Below are 18025 nucleotides of genomic sequence, written 5' to 3'. Positions count from 1 at the left end.
AAGTAGTTTAAAGTATAGGTAGTGATAAAATTATAGTTAGGGTTCAGTGTAGTTGTTGTTAAGTTTTAGTTGGGGGTTACCTCCTACCCACCACTTTGTTCCCATCCCAGGGACCAGGGTGTTAGAGAGCTTATTCCTTCACTCTCCGACTTCCCTGGTCCCTCTCGCATGAACAGAGAGCAACAATACCCCGAAGTCTGAAGGTGCAAACAATTCAATGTTTATTGGGGTGAACTTCCAGCAAGTTTAAATCCAAGTTCCTTTTTCCTTATTTTCGAATCCCAACTTACTTCCTGTTTGCCCCTAATTTATATAGTAATATTCTTAGCTATACCTTAACCAATCCTTCTACAAAAATTTACCTAACCAATCCTAACATATTGTAACATGATTAGCTAGCCAATTATATCCCACCACCTTAATTAGTTTACACCCAGCAAAATGAATTATCAGAAACAATCACAGAACCAGACAGAGACCATGCAAATAAACAATAGCAAAGTGGGAACAAAAATGACAAAATAATACAGAAGTGAGGATTTCACAACTACATCTATAAAGACATAAGGGTTTCCCAGCTGTGTCTATTGATAAGTGAGTTCTTACCAGCCAGAAAACTATCAAACTAAATTTCCTTTTACATCTTCTAGGCTCTTCCTTTTCTCTGGAGGTGATAGATCGGATCACCTTGCTAACAGCCCCATATTAACTAGTTTGGAATGTGAGGATGTGACCGTACGCTTCCCAGCTTATGGCTGCCTCTGCTGCTTAGCGAAAGGCATTGGCCTAAGAACAGGGCCTCAGACTGTCACAGTGAGAGAAGGCCCTTAAACAGATTCTTTCTTGTATACCTCTATTACTAGCTAAATGATAAACATATACCTAAATTCTTAAAGTATAGGCCTTTACAGGCAGGCCTGAATATCTATATCCTAATACAGGGCATTCCTCTGTCTCAAGGTTTTAAGCCGTGCAGGTCCAGCCTGAAGCCTATGCCAAAGGGGGAGACTCACAACTCCTGTCTGAAGTGTCTTGGAGAGTCCAACAGGTATAAAACCTGTAAGGGGTTTAAGCCCAGAACTAAGATGGAGCGGGACTTCTGCTTAAAGCTCCTTCTGATGGAGTCAGCTCTTCAACCCCAACCACCTTGGGCAGCGTCTGACCCGGTGCCAGGTGCTTCAGTGCGCCGGCCACGGTTTGGAAAGCCTCAGCACCAAGAAAGGACCCTGCCAAGGTGTCCCGGCACCAACATTCACCGACGCCAAGGACTCGCTGTAATGCAAGGCACCAGTCGCAGTCGCCACACAAGAAGAAGATAGCTGACAGGGCGCTTCCCTGCTAGGGTAGTGGAGCAGGCGAGCACGAGTGGGGTGTGTCCCGCATCGGGACACCCAGTCTTGGGCTCGCCTCGACTGGCACCGTCGACTCTGGCCTCTCGGGGAGGTCCGTTGAGTCCAGCCATGGTGGACTCCCCAGTGCAGGAAGATTTGGAGGATGACTTGGATGCTCCCTCCAATCTGGACACATTTCAAGATGGCCTGATTACCATGACGGCGCAGTTACCCCACTCCACCAGCAGGTGCACCAGCTCAGAATCCGGGTGCGGCACTGGCAACATCGTCAGCACCAACGCTGATTCAACATGGGGTGAGTCCACTATGATGTAGCGCCGATTGCCTTTGCCATGGCACCGATCCCCAGCACCATCTCAATTTCCATTGCCCTGGTCAGATTCGGACTTCTCCTCAGAATCCGAGGCAGACTCCTAAGCTTCCAGGTGGAGCCAGCACTGCTCCCAGCACCGTTCTGGACAAGACAAGGGGCAGCCGGTGCCTGTAGCGTCCTGGCCTCCACAGTGGCAAAGACCGATGCAGTGGCACTTTTGGACACCATGGACCTACCACCAAGTTCAGGGTCTGAGTTCCAGATCCTTGTTGGAGGTGTGAATCCCTCCATTGGCCACATAGAATCATAGAATATCAGGGTTGGAAGGGACCTCAGGAGGTCATCTAGTCCAACCCCCTGCTCAAAGCAGGACCAATCCCCAACTAAATCCTCCCACTTTGTCAAGCCTGACCTTAAAAACCTCAAAGGAAGGCGATTCCGCTACCTCCCTAGATAACCCATTCCAGAGCTTCACCATCCTCCTAGTGAAAAAGTATTTCCTAATATCCAACCTTAAACCTCCCCCACTGCAACTTGAGGCCATTACTCCTTGTTCTGTCATCTGCCACCACTGAGAACAGTCTATATCCATCCTCTTTGGAACCCCCTTTCAGGTAGTTGAAAGCAGCTATCAAATCCCCCCTCATCCTTCTCTTCCGCAGACTAAACAATCCCAGTTCCCTCAGCCTCTCCTCATAAATCATGTGTTCCAGTCCCCTAATCATTTTTGTTGCCCTCTGCTTTACGCTTTCCAATTTTTCCACATCCTTCTTGTAGTGTGGGGCCCAAAACTGGACACAGAACTCCAGATGAGGCCTGACCAATGTCAAATAGAGGGGAACGATCACGTCCCTCAGTCTGCTGGCAATGCCCCTACTTATACAGCCCAAAATGCTGTTAGCCTTCTTGGCAACAAGGGCACACTGTTGACTCATATCCAGCTTCTTGTCCACTGTAATCCCTAAGTCCTTTTCTACAGAACTGCTGCCTAGCCATTTGGTCCCTAGTCTGTAGCGGTGCATGGGATTCTTCCATCCTAAGTGCAGGACTCTGCACTTGTCCTTGTTGAACCTCATCAGATTTCTTTTAGCCCAGTCCTCTAATTTGTCTAGGTTCCTCTGTATCCTATCCCTACCCTCCAGCATATCTACTACTCCTCCCAGTTTAGTGTCATCTGCAAACTTGCTGAGGGTGCAGTCCACGCCATCCTCCTGATTATTAATGAAGATATTGAATAAAACCGGCCCCAGGACCGACCCTTGGGGCACTTCACTTGATACTGGCTGCCAACTAGACATGGAGCCATTGATCACTACCCATTGAGCCCAATGATCTAGCCAGCTTTCTATCCACCTTTATAGTCCATTCATCCAGCCCATATTTCTTTAATTTGCTGGCAAGAATACCGTGGCAGACCGTATCAAAAGCTTTGCTAAAGTCAAGGAATAACACATCCACTGCTTTCCCCTCAATCCACAGAGCCAGTTATCTCATCACAGAAGGCAATTAAATTAGTCAGGCATGACTTGCCCTTGGTGAATCTATGCTGACTGTTCCTGATCACTTCCCTCTCTTTGAAGTGGTTCAGAATTGTTTCCTTGAGGACCTGCTCCATGATTTTTCCAGGGACTGAGGTGAGGCTGACTGGCCTGTAGTTCCCCGGATCCTCCTTCCACATCTGTAGGCGTGGTAGGGATAGGGATGCTCAAAGGGTAGGAATGCTCAAGTACAGGCTGATGAGAACGTCAGCACTGGCACCAAAGTGGCTGTGGCATTGAGTGCTACTGCCACTTCCTGCTTCTCTCCAGTGGTGCAAGAGGATCCCCGTGAGCCAGAGGGGCAAGAGGACCCAGTACCTCCGAGGGCGTCATCTTCGTCCTCCCCAGATGAGGCAGTAGCAGGCACATCCACCACTTTGCCCACTATGGACACCAGAGCCCATCAAGACCTGCTCAGGAGGGTGGCCCAGAGCTTGCAGGCAGAAGTGGTCTCTGAGGACACAGATCCCATGGTGGATATTCTGGCCCCATAAGGGACCTTGAGGGTGGCTCTGCCCCTCATCAAAACTATACAAAATACCACCAAGGTGCTGTGGCACACGCCTGTCTCTATCCTGCTGACAGCCAAGGGCATAGAGCACAAGTACTTTGTGCTTTTTCAGGGGTATGAGCACTTCTTCACCCACCCCCAGTCCGGGCCTCTGGTGGTGGAGGCAGTAAACCACAAAGAGCGCCGGGGCAACCGGAGCCTACCCCCAAATCCAAGGACCTCTTCGGTTGGAAAGTCTACTCCACTGGGGGGCTCCAGCTTCGCATAGCAAACCAGCAAGAGGTACTGAGCAGTTATGCTTATAATTCTTGGAGCTCTCTGGCCAAACTCTAGGAATTGCTTCCAGCGGGACTCCCTTTTGGGGTTTGGAGCGATTCTGGAGGAGGGAAAGATGGTGGCCAGGACCTCGGCCACCCGCATCAGAGCCAAGGCCATAGCCATGATACACTCTTGGCTACAGGTCTCAGGGCTCCCGCACGAGGTGCAGAATACAATTCAGGACCTGCCCTTTGATTGCTCTGGATTTTTTTTTGCGGAACAGACAGACTCAAGGCTACATAGCCTTAGGGACTTGCGGGGCGACCCTCAAGTCTTTCAGACTGCATACACCAGCCCCACAAAGAAAGACATTCAAGCCCCAGGTCGCCCAACGTTTCTACCTTGTCCCTCCTAGACAGGACTTCTATAGGAAGCGGGGGGTAGAAGCAATAGGAGACACCCATCTCAGTCCTCCTCTGGCCAAGGGCAGGGCTTGGCTAAGCAGCCCTCAGGTAAGCAGTTCAAGGTCCTCCCCTTCGGCCTATCAGTGGCCCCCTGGGTGTTCACCAAGTGCATGGCAGTTGTGGTGGCTTTCCTTTGAAAGCGTCAAGTGCAAATCTTCCCGTACCTAGACTGGCTCATCAAGGGCCAGTCCCAAGCTCAGGTGGAGGACAATGTGAACCTGGTACGTATGACGTTCCTCAGTCTCAACATGGTGAAGTCTGGTCTGGTTCCCACTCAAATATAATTCATCAGGGCCCTCCTGGACTCAGCCTAGGCCAGGGCATTTCGGCCCAAATCTTGTTTTTTAGCCATGAGCACCATCATACAAGGTTTCCACTGGTTTCCCACCATGACAGTCAGAAACTGCCTAAAATTACTCGGGCATATGGCAACATGCACTTGTTGTGCAGCATGCAACGCTGCTCCTTCATCCCCTCCAGGCGTGGCTGGCCCAGGTGTACAGACCACACTGGGACCATTTGGACAGTTTGGTCACACTTTCTCCTCGGGCTCTCGAATCCCTCCGGTGGTGGCTCGATCCACAGACAGTTTGTGCGGGACTACCCTTTTCCAAACCTCAGCTGTCGCTAGTTACAAATGCATCAGCGCTTGGGTGGGGAGCTTACCTGAGCAACCTCAGGATTCAGGGTCTACGGTCCCAGGCAGAACTATCGCTGCACATCAATGTCCGGGAGCTATGGGTGGCCTAGGTTACCAGACATTTCAGACCCATCTTCAGAGCAAATGTATATTGATGTTGACGGACAATACCACAGCGATGTTCTATATAAACAAACAGGGTGGTGCTCACTCCTCTTCCCAGTGCCAGGAAGCCCGTAGGTTGTGGAACTTTTGCATCGCCCATTCGATACAGTTGGAGGCATCGTATCTACCAGGCACACAAAATGAGCTGGCCGATCACCTCAGCAGATCTTTCCATGGCCACAAATGGTCTCTCCAACCGGATGTCATCAGCGATATCTTCTTGAGGTAGGGATCTCCCCAGGTAGACATGTTCGCGACAGGAGGCAACAGGAAATTGTTCCTGAATCACAGCCCCAGCTTGATTGCGGATGCCTTTCTCGTCTCGTGGACAGGGCTCCTGCTGAACGCATTCCCGCCATTTCCACTCCTCACAAGATCCTTCTCAAGATCCAGCAGGACAAGGCTTCACTGATTCTCATAGCGTCAGTGTGGCCCCGCCAACACAGGTTCACCATGTTGTTGAACCTCTTGATGGACACTCCCATGATTCTAGACCTCATCACGCAGGACCACAGCCGTTTTCAGCACCCCAACCTGGAGTGTCTCCACCTCACCGCGTGGAAAATCCATGGCTAAACTCATTAAAGCTCCAGTGCTCTGATTCAGTTAGGGAGGTTCTTCTCGGCAGTAGAAAGCCCTCCACTCATGCCACTTATCTAGCCAAGTGGGAAATGTTCTCTGTTTGGTCCTCACAGAAGGGCACCCCTCTGCTTAAGTCCTCAATTCCCTTTATACTGGACTACTAAAGCAGTAAGGGCTGACAGTCTTGTCAGTTAAGGTGCACCTGGCAGCTACTTCTGCTTTCCACCTGGGCGCAGCGGCGCAGTCAGTATTTGCTAACTCCATGGTTGGTCATTTCCTTAAAGGGCTAAACAGACTGAACCCCCAGGTGCAGCAGCTGGTCGTCGTCCCCCATGGGACCTTAACCTAGCGCCCTCAAGGCTCATGGGGCCCCCTTTCAAACCTCTAGCAACTTGTTTGTTGCTTTACTTCTCTTGGAAAGTAGCGTTTCTAGTGGCTATAACGTCTGTCAGAAGAGTGTCTGAGCCCTCTTGTATAGTGTTTTTTTTTTTTTTTAATAAGGTCAAAGTACAATGGCAGCCACACTTGGCCTTTCTCCCTCAAGTTGTTTGACAGTTTCATGCAAGTTAGGGTATCTTTTTGCCAGTGTTCTTCCCAAAGCCACACGCTAATGACGGGGAACGCAGACTCCATTCCCTAGATGTTAGACGGGCTCTGGTTTTTTACATTGAGCAAACAAAGCCGTTTAGGAAGTCAACACAACTCATCATTGCCATTGCTGAAAGAATGAAAGGTCTGTCGATCTCATCCCAAGAAATCTCTTCTTGGATCACGGCCTGTATCAGGACATGCTACAACCTGGCAAAGATTCCAGCTCCACCACCGACAGTGCACTCCACAAGAGCCTAAGCTTCATCTGCAGTTTACCTGGCGCAGGTCCCCATCCAGGACATGTGCAGGGTGGCCATGTGTTAATCTATGCATACGTTTACGTCATCAGCAGGCTAGAAACAATACTGCGTTTGGCAGAGCAGTGCTCCAGTCTACAGCTTGGTGATCTCTGACCCCTCCTCCAAGGGACTGCTTGGGGGTTACCTACTTGGAGTTGACATGAGCAATCACTTGAAGAAAAAAGAGTTTAACTACTTTTCATAACTGTTGTTCTTTGAAATGTGTTGCTTATGTCCATTCCAAGACCCACCTGCCTCCCCTCTGTTGGAATATCCAGCAAGAAGGAACCAAAGAGGTGGCAGGTCGTCAGGGACCTATATGCACAGTCATGTAGGCGCCACTCCAGGGGGCTGCACAGCCGGCGAGTACCACATGCACACGCCTACTTGGAATGGACATGAGCAACACATCTCGAATAACAGTTACGAAAGGTAGGTAACTGTTTTTTCTTTTACTTAGCTTTTATATTTCAGTTTTCTATAAGGTGCATTTATATATAATATAATATTGTGAGCAACGCATACCCTTGTTCTTCTCAGCGAGCAACATAGCCTTTGTTAAGTGCATTAACAGGCTGAGCTGTAACTACAAAGCTAACTGAGTTTCAGTTACAGGTGGCCTATATTTTCTAGCAAGTTCTTCTGTTCTAATAACAGCAGCTTATTGTGCACATGTCAGATACAGGATTTGTATGCATACTATAGGATGGGATTTTTCAAAAGAACTCATTCCTATCTTAACTCTACAATGACTTAAATGGGAGTAGGGTTAGGCCAGGGTGAGAGCTTTTGGAAAAAATCTCATCCATAGAAAGCACTATGTGTTTATTAGAGGTTTGAGGAGAAAATTGTATATCATATTTGCAATACAGTTTCATAAAGTTTCAGAACAGAAGGTACCATTATTAGAGCTACTCTGGCCATTTGTATATCCTAGGTAATTACATTTCTCCCAGTTACTTTCATTTTGAACCCAGTTACTTGGGTTAGACTAAAGCATTCCAGTACTGATGAGACTAAACTTTGTGCCACAAGCAGAAAACAGGAGAGCTTAAGATACCACCAATGCCTGAGGCCTCCACAGTGGCAGGCATTTGACTGGGTGGGATATGCCCAGATGATCCTAGCTGCTAGGAAGTAGATATAGTATGCAATCACAAAGTACTATATTGTAATACATACAGAGAAGGTTATAGAGTTATGGTTGCATACACAACTTTTAGCACTTGGGGTAAAATTTTCAAAATGCCTCTCCAATTTAGGCCCAGATCTCATTTTCAAAAGTGATTTAGGAGCCTAAATCATTAACTTTCAATGAAAATGGTACGAAGCTAAAGTCACTTAGACACTTCTGAAAGTTGTACTCTTCCTGACTTTTTATTGCTTTTAACCCTGTAATTTTAATGTTCTACTAATTTAGCTTTTTATACTCGCTTCCAGGGATCGTAATTGAGATGAAAAAGATGTGGTATAGACCATCCACTCATTCCCACTCCCAATAAAGGAGAAAAAATATGTTCCTTATGAGGTCATCTAGATGACAGTTATGATATGTTGCTATCATGGCAGGAATAAGCATGGATCTTGTTACTGGTTTAAGTGGCAATACATGGACCAGACTACTTCTCTCTTCCAGTTTGAGGTGGTGGTATTAATAATGTATGGTTCAATGTGCCACCCAGAAATACGTATGGCTTGCCAGCAAGTTAAAGAAGTATGGGATGGATGAATGGACAAAGAATGGGATGGATGAATGGACTGGATAGAAAGCTGGCTAGATCATTGGGCTTAACGGGTAGTGATCAATGGCTCCATGTCTAGTTGGCAGCCGGTAAATTGAATTGTAGACCCCATACTTGACTTCCTTGGGTATGACTTCAGTTGGAATCTGAAATGTTCACTCCAGGCTACTAGTAAAGTTTTTTGTCTCTTCAGCTATAACTCAGTTTGGAAGATCTCTAGAAGCTTCAAATGAGGCTTCTTAGATTTCCTTTTGTTGTGAGTAGGTGGTTGGCATTGCTTATCCTGATCTGAGCCGAAGAATTGCAAGATTGACAAATGGCACTCTCTAAGTATATAGGACACTTCCAAAGAAATCTGGGTTTCAGTCACTGTTTTGTTTTGGGTTTCTTGGCCACTTATTGCATTAATAATGTCTTAAGTATATTTCAACTTAGTGTTGAGTAGATTTTTCAAACGCTGCTTATATCTGGCTTGTAGGAAGCTTTCCCAGGCAAATGCTATCAATTACTGTTTGGGGGCGGGGGATTGTTTTTTTTAAAGAATTTTTAGCTCTTAGAATTATACTTGGTTTATGTTTGGAAGGTTAACTGATTATAGTGCTGTCTTCTTAAGTCTGCAGACAGATGGCTCTAGTGTGTCTGCCGCTGCTCATAGCTTTGCTAAGCTTCAGCAGCTTGAACATTAATCAATCTTGACTGCTGCCATTAAGAATCTTGTGAGCAGCGGCAGTGGAACTGATAAGAATCTAATCATTTTCATTTGGTTTTCAGCACTCACCCCTTTCCCAACATCTTGGTGTTGGAATTTTCCTTTCCTGTCATATTCTTAAGCTTCTGGGTATAGTTATGTTGTTAAGATCTCTGGTAAAATTTCCAGGTCCTGTTTATGAATGATGTGGATAGAAGAGAGTGATTGATAAGGGTACATTATAAAAAAAAAAAGTGATACTGAGAAAGAGTCAGAGAATGATTATTGAGGGGAGGGGAGAGACCGAATATGGGGTGATAATCAGACAATATAATATAGGGAGATATGAGGATTGAGAGAGACAAGGAAAAGAGGAGACTGACAGATGACAACATAAGATATAACACAATTGGAAAGAAAATGGAATGAACCTAGGAAAGAAAATTGCATATAACAGCAAGGAAAGGACACATAGTCAGTTACATGTCACCTTGATTGATCGGTCTTTCAGCCCTCATATAGATTACGCCAATCATAATGTCTTCTATCAGTTACATGTATTAAGTGGAAAGTTGATTAACACTGTTACAATTAAGTATCCTACACAAATGTATTTTCCCTTTAAAATTACTCTTGGGGGAATTCTGTGCCAAAAAAATAAAAATTCTATGCACAATATTTTAAAATTCTGCAAAATTATGCATATTTTATTTGTCAAAATAATACAATATAATCACACTAGTTTCAGTTATTTTGGTAATTTATTTCAAAATATCATCAAGTTTGCCTGAGTGTTTGGTGTTTTTTTGACAAATTAGATTCCTTACTAGACAAATCAATAGAGAACTTTGAGTAATCCATTTAAACTACAATGTAGAAACTTATTTCCCACTCCCCTCAGAAGCAGTGCAAGGGCTTGGGGCAGGGTGTTGTGCTGAACACAGCCAGCTGACCACTGTTGTTATCTGTTCTGGCGCCACAGCATCCTCTGGTGGGCGAAAGGTGGAACTGCAGCACTTCGTGGGCAGAATTTTTTTCTGCACAGAAAATGCAAAATTTTGTGCCGGACATAAATTCTGTGCATTCACAGTGGTATAAAATGCTTGGAGGCATGGCTTTGGGGAGTTAATATTCTGAGGGTTAGTTTCAGTATTGCCAAATAAACACATGGCATTATCTTACTTTTGTAGGAAGATGAAAAATTTCTGACAGAATTGTTTGCACAGTTAACAGATGAAGCCACAGATGAGGAGAAAAGACAAGAATTGGTAAGCATTTGTAAAATATACATGAAGTGACTATTCATTGTCTGAATTTTGTTAATCACGAACGTGTTTTCTACATTTTAGGTAAACTTTCTGAAAGAGTTCTGTGCATTTTCTCAAACATTACAACCTCAAAACAGAGATGCTTTTTTCAAAACATTGTCTAATATGGGTATACTGCCAGCACTAGAAGTCATCCTAGTAAGTTAATGCAATATGTATTTTTCTGAAATGACTCTTTGTAAATATTTGTTGTAACAGTTAATTTTTTTCATTTCAGAAAGGTAATTATTTAACAAGTAGTTACAACAACACTGCAGTGTTATGGCTTTCTGAAGTACTTAGGGATTTGTTTTGTCTGAAAGGGATACTGTCATCTTGAAATTCAGTCCACTTTAAAAAAACAAACAAACAAAAAAAACAACTTTAAAGTAGTTTTAGGTATTACATCACTAAGTCCACCTAGCAGTTTTTGTGAATTTGCAATTTTTTCCAATCTTTATTCCTTTTTCTGGTCTGTTTCTATGTTCAAACTAAAACAGGGCTATAACCAATAAACCAGGGAAACTGTTAAACTGATTTCATACAAAGCTATCAATTAAACAGGAAAAAAACGGGGGGAAGGTCTCATCTCTTATTTATAGTGACTTTAGTTATTATTTGTAACAGTAATAGTTAACAATAAAAAATTCAGACAGAACTATGATTTCTGAAATTGCTTCTGTTCATTTAAAATACTACTGTCATGCCTTTCAAGTACAAGGATTTTTGTTTTTTAAAGTACTTAAACAGTTTTACTTGACTTTCCAGGGTATGGATGATGCACAAGTGCGAAGTGCAGCTACTGATATATTCTCATATTTGGTTGAGTACAATCCATCCATGGTACGAGAGTTTGTTATGCAGGAAGCTCAACAGAATGATGATGTAAGTAGGAGGTCTTCTGAAGCTTTTTTAGAAGATTCATATTTCTGTCTCTATTATTAGTGACTAAATCCTACTTTATGAGTTTGCATTTTTGACAAATGTGCATTTGAAATAGTTTTCCAGAACCTTTCCTTTTAAAAAAAACAAACAAACAAACAAAAATCTATGGTTGGAAGGTTCTCTCTCGTACCCATCACAGTAGTATTTACAATAATATTATTAATCACAACACAATTATATAATCTACAGCTTACCCTATTTTATCTATTAATCTTTCATATGTGGAAAGGTGACCATATCTCCTCATTTGCATAGCCTTCTTGGACCCCAATTCTGCAAACACTTACACTTAATGTTAAGGAACATGACTATCAGCAGTCGAATGGGGCCTGGGCACATTCTTAAGTACTTACTTTTTGTTTAAAACACCCCAATCCTGTAACTTTTCTACCCTGCCAGGTGCACCAATTGATGTGTAAATTTTAAGGCTGTCAAGCAATTAAAAAAATTAATCACACTCTTAAATAATAATAGAATACCATTTATTTAAATATTTTTGGATGTTTTCTACATGTAGCTAATTGATTTCAATTACAACGCAGAATATAAAGTGTACAAAGCTCGCTTTATTTATTTTTGATTAAAAGTATTTGCACTGTAAAAACAAAAGCAATAGTATTTTTCAATTTACTTAATACAAGTACTGTAGTGCAATCTCTTTATCATGAAAGTTGAACTTACAAATGTAGAATTATGTACAAAAAAAACTGCATTAAAAAATAAAACAATGTAAAATTTTGGAACCTGCAAGTCCAGTCAATCCTACTTCTTATTCAGCCAGTCGCTCAGACAAACAACTTTGTTTACATTTGCAGGAGGTAATGCTACCCCCTTCTTGTTTACAATGTCACCTGAAAGTGAGAACAGACATTCTCACGACACTGTTGTAGCCAGATGCGCTGAAGATTCTTGTGTCCCTTCATGCTTCAGCCACCATTCCAGAGGATATGTGTCCATGCTGATGAAGGGTTCTGCTCGATAACCATCCAAAGCAGTGTGGGCCGATGCATGTTCATTTTCATTATCTGTGTCAGATGCCACGAGCAGAAGGTTGATTTTCTTTTTTTGGTGGTTCGGGTTCTGTAGTTTCCGCATCAGTGTTGCTCTTTTAAGACTTCTGAAAGCATAATACACACCTTGTTCTGCTCAGATTTTGGAAGGCACTTCAGATTCTTAAGCTTTGGGTCGAGTGCTGTAGCTATTTTTAGAAATCTCACATTGGTACCTTCATTGCTTTTTGTCAAATCTGCAGTGAAAGTGTTCTTAAAACAAACAACATGCTGAGTCATTATCCGAGACTGCTATAACATGAAATATATGGCAGAATGTGAGTAAAATAGAGCAGGGGATATACGATTCTCCCCCAAGGAGTTCAGTCACAAATTTAATTTAACACATTTTTTTAACGAGCATCATCAGCATGGAAGCATGTCCTTTGGAATGGTGGCTGAAGCATGAAGGGGCATACGAATGTTTAGCATATCCGGCACGTAAATACCTTGCAATGTCGGCTACAAAAGTGCCATGCAAATGTCTGTTCTCGCTTTCTGTTGACATTGTAAATAAGAAGAGGGCAGCATTATCTCCTGTAAATGTAAACAAACTTGTTTGCCTTAACGATTGGCTGACCAAGAAGTAGGACTGAGTGGACTTGTAGGTTCTGAAGTTTTAGATTTGTTTTGTTTTTGAGTGCAGTTATGGAACATCCAAAATATTGAATAAATTTCAATTGGTATTCTATTGTTTAACAGTGAAATTAATCACGATTAATTTTTTTGAGTTAATCACGTGAATTAACTGTGATTAATTGACAGCCCTAGTAAATTTTAAGCTTTTTGTTTACCTTCTTTATTTTTAATAAACCTTTTGCAACAACTGTCACTTTTAATATGCATCCAGAGATTATTTTTTTACTTGAAAAATTACATTAAAGAAACTTTGTTCTTGTAATGTATTTAGCAAGCTAAATTCTCTAAAATAATTTTGATTATAGGATCAGAAATTTAGGGGTGCAAGAGATGTCAGTTTCAGAATGGTTAAGAAACATGTAACAGTTCAATATTTAATAGCACTTAAATGAATCCTTCAATATGTTAGGAATTTGCTTATACAATATAATAAACAGAAGCTCTTTAATTTAAGTAAGATAGTGTATTAGTGAACTGTTGCTGTATTAGAACAGTCCTGCAACAGAAATAGAATTGGGGCTGGAATAAAGTAACTGTAAAGAACAAAGAAGGAAACGGAAAGCCATAGAAAGATGGAATTTTGAATAAAAAATGAACCCATAGCCGTTTAAAAATGAATTCTGGATCTAATATACTTGGTATATATTTTAGCTGCTTTATATACCTGTCTCCCATAATCTTTTTGGTGTTACTTTAAAATACAGTCAGCTAAACAAAGAAAGAAATTGTACTACCTTTTATTTCCATGGTAATTTAAGATGATTCTGAGCATAGCTCTATTTAATTTCTGTATTGGTGGTTTAAGACCGTAATTTAATAGTGGGCAACTAAAATATTTTTAGTTCATATTTGGCCAGTGTTTCAAGTTCCTTTTAAAACTTGTTTTGTTTCAGGAAACATACTTTCATATAGTACAGCTAATTTAGTTTCTGTGTGGGAAAACTTCCTACAAATATGAAAGACAAGTTATAAATTAAGGCCCTGATCCTGCTAACAAATGTGCTTAATTTTACTTGTGAGTTGACCCATTGTCTTCAGTTGACTACTCAGGTGTGTAAAAGTAAAGCATGTGTATAAGTGTATGCAGAATCAGGGCCTTAACCCATTGACAGATGTCTGAATTTCCAGAAGGTCCTCCTGTTGCTGGTAAAAGAATAGAATATCAGGGTTGGAAGGGACCTCAGGAGGTCATCTAGTCCAACCCCCTGCTCAAAGCAGGACCAATCCCCAACTAAATCATCCCAGCCCGGGCTGTGTCAAACCTGACCGTAAAAACCTCTAAGAAAGGAGTTTCCATCACCTCCCTAGGTAACCCATTCCAGTGCTTCACCACCCGCCTAGTGAAAAGGTTTTTCCTAATATCCAAACTAAACCTCCCGCACTGCAACTTGAGACCCTTACTTCTTGTTCTGTCATCTGCCACCACTGAGAACAGCCTAGATCCATCCTCTTTGGAACCCCCCTTCAAGTAGTTGAAAGCAGCTATCAAATCCCCCATATGCTTCTCTTCTACAGACTAAATAATCCCAGTTCCCTCAGCCTCTCCTCATAAATCATGTGCTCTAGCCCCCTAATCATTTTTGTTGTCCTCCGCTGGACTCTTTCCAATTTTTCCACATCATTCTTGTAATAGGGCTTGCAAGCACTAAGGAATTATATAAGAATGGAAAGTTTTACTCTTGAACTCCTATTTTGCAAACATTTATGCATTTGAATAACTTTACACATGTGAGTAATCCCATTTAGTTCAGGAGTTCTGTGTGTTTTCAGAAGTAGGGCCTTGCATTATATTTTAAAAGGACACTCAGGTTAAAACTCCTAATTTCAAAAAACAAATTCCCTAATGCACATACTTAAAATTCTTAAATTGAATTTATGATGTACCCTCTCACTACCTTTTTTTGTGTTTTCAAAAAATGTGTCTAACTTTTATCCAATTTTTTTATTTATATGCCATTTTTAATTGCTCTAAAAGATTCTCATAGTGCATTCGTATTAGGCATGCAAACAGAGTAGGTTTCCATGGGCATTTTTAAAAATACATTTCAAGGATCTATTTCTATTAGTCCTAAACTTTGTCCTAAAATCTTGTATTTTACAAAATCTTAGTTTTGGGCCAAATTTGACCTGACAGTGTCCCTTTTAATTTTAGTTTTTCTTAGTCATTACTAATCTCTTCATTTTTCTCTCTCTTCTATTAGGATATTTTACTCATTAACCTCATCATAGAACACATGATTTGTGATACAGATCCTGAACTTGGAGGGGCAGTCCAACTCATGGGTCTCCTTCGTACTTTAGTTGATCCAGAAAACATGCTGGCCACAGCCAATGTAAGTGCATTCCCAAATTCGAGTACGGTTGGGGGTTTTTGGTGTGTTAAAATGCTGTTGGTAATGTATGTTACTTTCATATTAAAATATTAATGCTATTTTTTTTATCCTTTAGAAAACTGAAAAGACAGAATTCCTGGGTTTCTTCTATAAACATTGTATGCATGTTCTCACAGCTCCCTTACTGGCTAATACAACAGAGGAGAAGCCTAGCAAAGGTGAGACTACTGTGAATGTTAGCAGTCATGTCCAAGGCTATTGAATTGTAGTACATAGAATAGAATAACTGTCAAAGGATGTCTGAAACTCTGCATGATCAGAATAAGAGTATTTCAAAAGATTAATGTCTGATTGGAGCCAGAAAGTTGACTCGGAGCCATGTGAAAACATTGGAAGTATGCTTTTCAGTTACTCCTTTTGAAATTCATATATTCAAAAAAGAAAAATAAAATTTAATTTTGAACCAGCTTCCAGAAAATTTTGAAATTGTATTTTATTTTTCTTTGAATCTCATGTGTGCATTTATAATAGCCTGTAACTCAACTATGTTTCAAATCAACTAGTTTTACATCTTTAGGCAAAGAAATCTGAGTTTAAATTTTCCATTTCTCTCTCTCGTTCTTTAACATATAATTCTAATGGGTCCTTATTTCATCTTTGATCTAGTGCTAGGTTGTAGTCTAGAAGCCTTTTTTTTTTTTTTTTTTAAATCTCTTACATGCCTTTTAACAAATTACTTTAGGCTGGGTCCACATTAGAAACTTTTGCTTGTATAGTCATGTCAGTTAGGGATGACTTTTTGTACAACATTTCTATACTGGCAAAAGCCCTAGTATAGATGCAGTTATGTGGGCATAGCAGGGCTTTTACTAGTCTCTCTTATTTTGCTCACCAAACTGGTATAAACTATACTGGCAAAAGCACTGTTTTGCAGATACAATCTGTGTCTATAGTATAGGAGTATTTGCTTGTGTAGTGATCCTGGCAAACCTTTTCAGATGTAGACCTGGGCTTTTGGTGAAAATACCAAATCACTGCAGGGATTGTATATTTGTTTTGTAAAGGTCTAAATGTGGCTTCCAGTCATTTACCTAAACTAGTTGCAGGAGAGCACAATGGCATTTAAGCATCTAGTTATCTGATTGCATCTGCAAATTTGGAGTCACCTTGTGAAAAGTAGGCCCTAAATATTTTTAAAATCATATTCTTGTTAACATTTTGTTTTTTGTTTTATAGATGATTTTCAGACAGCCCAGCTCTTGGCATTAATATTGGAATTGCTAACATTCTGTGTAGAACATCATACGTATCACATAAAGAACTATATTATTAACAAGGATATCCTACGGAGAGTACTAGTTCTCATGGCCTCAAAGCATGCTTTCTTGGCGTTATGTAAGTTTGAATTATAGAGAATAAACTATTAGCTTTGTGAATATTAATATTTAATTCTTTAATTGTATTTTACTGGAAGAAAAACACATTTACAGAAGCATGACAGTTACCAGTTCAGTACAAATATGCTACCTTTACAACTAGGTCTATATTTCTCATAGCAATTTGTTGATATGTTATTCCTCAATGATGAAGCAAGATGAAATTGAAAGAGGCTGTATTAATTAAACTAGCTAGGGGAACACTTCCTAGGTTTTAAATAATACTGGCTTTAGAAAAAATTTAAAAGCATTTTTTAATTGGACATCTGGATCTCTATCTATAATAAATGTAAAATTTTAAAGTACTGAGGATCTTCGCTGTTGATGCATGTTCAGATGCTTCTCCTGAGCTAGTATTTAGAATCCAGTAACAGCACATTGGTCAAGGTCAGCACTTCTTGGGCTTGTTTATACAGGTCTTTAGTCCGCACCAGAGACTTGTAAATTCTAGTGTGTTGCACATTAACTGGCCTGTTCTGACCCTGCTGGCACGTAGTAAAAGTTCCTTAGCATGCATTAACATAGTCCCATTTAAAGCAGAATTATATTAACATGTGAAAAAACTTTTAATGTGCATTAGCAGATTCACATTGGCTGGTTAGTATGTGACACCCTAGTGCACACTAGAATGAACACCTTTCTGGTGTGGACTAATGCACAGTATAGACAAGTTGTGTTGTGCTAATGATAGTACTACTTTCTGGAGAGAAAGCACTTCTGGTGGTAAATGTCAGTGAGCTTTGAACAACCATGTAAAGAAAATTCATTTCATTGTCAAGACTAATAGTGGGAAGACCTTGAACAGCAACTCCAAAAAGTTCAAGTGACTAATTGAGCAGTTGTTACTACGTTTGCAAAAGGTTCACAGGGAAATAAACAGCTTAGAGTGAGAAGGGCGTTTTGAGTGTTCCATTGAAAATCATTCTGGCAGAATCAAAGCCCTTCAATAATGACATTTCACACATGCATAGTTGGACCATTTTCATCACTTTTCACAAAACAATGGAGGGAAGGTTACCTGCATTAGACCTGGTCTACAGTACGAATTATGTCAGTAGAACTACATTGGTCAGAAGTGTGGAAAATCCCCATCTCTGCTGAGCATGCAGTTATACCGACCTAACTCCTGATGTAGACACACTATGTAGAGTTATAACTACTGCCTCTCAGGAG

The 18025-nt window shown here is 41.3% G+C and overlaps 1 protein-coding gene across 3 annotated transcripts in view; it reads left to right on the top strand.

Moving 5' to 3' along the window:
- The window catches only part of PPP4R3A (protein phosphatase 4 regulatory subunit 3A), a 73832-nt gene that overhangs the window by 44846 nt on the left and 10961 nt on the right, over positions 1 to 18025 (top strand). For 2 of the 3 annotated variants that reach the window (XM_048852702.2, XM_075129834.1), the window contains exons 5-10: positions 10334 to 10411; positions 10493 to 10609; positions 11219 to 11335; positions 15285 to 15416; positions 15532 to 15634; positions 16653 to 16811. In XM_048852702.2, coding sequence (XP_048708659.1) covers positions 10334 to 10411; positions 10493 to 10609; positions 11219 to 11335; positions 15285 to 15416; positions 15532 to 15634; positions 16653 to 16811 — 706 coding nt within the window. The remainder of the gene's footprint in view (positions 1 to 10333; positions 10412 to 10492; positions 10610 to 11218; positions 11336 to 15284; positions 15417 to 15531; positions 15635 to 16652; positions 16812 to 18025) is intronic. The other variant, XM_048852704.2, reaches the window with a different exon arrangement.

The sequence above is a fragment of the Caretta caretta genome, chromosome 6 (assembly GCF_965140235.1).
Source record: "Caretta caretta isolate rCarCar2 chromosome 6, rCarCar1.hap1, whole genome shotgun sequence".
Classification (NCBI taxonomy): Eukaryota; Metazoa; Chordata; order Testudines; family Cheloniidae; genus Caretta; species Caretta caretta.
The sequence above is the reverse complement of the archived record's forward strand: the minus strand, read 5'-3'. Positions and strand labels throughout refer to the sequence as shown.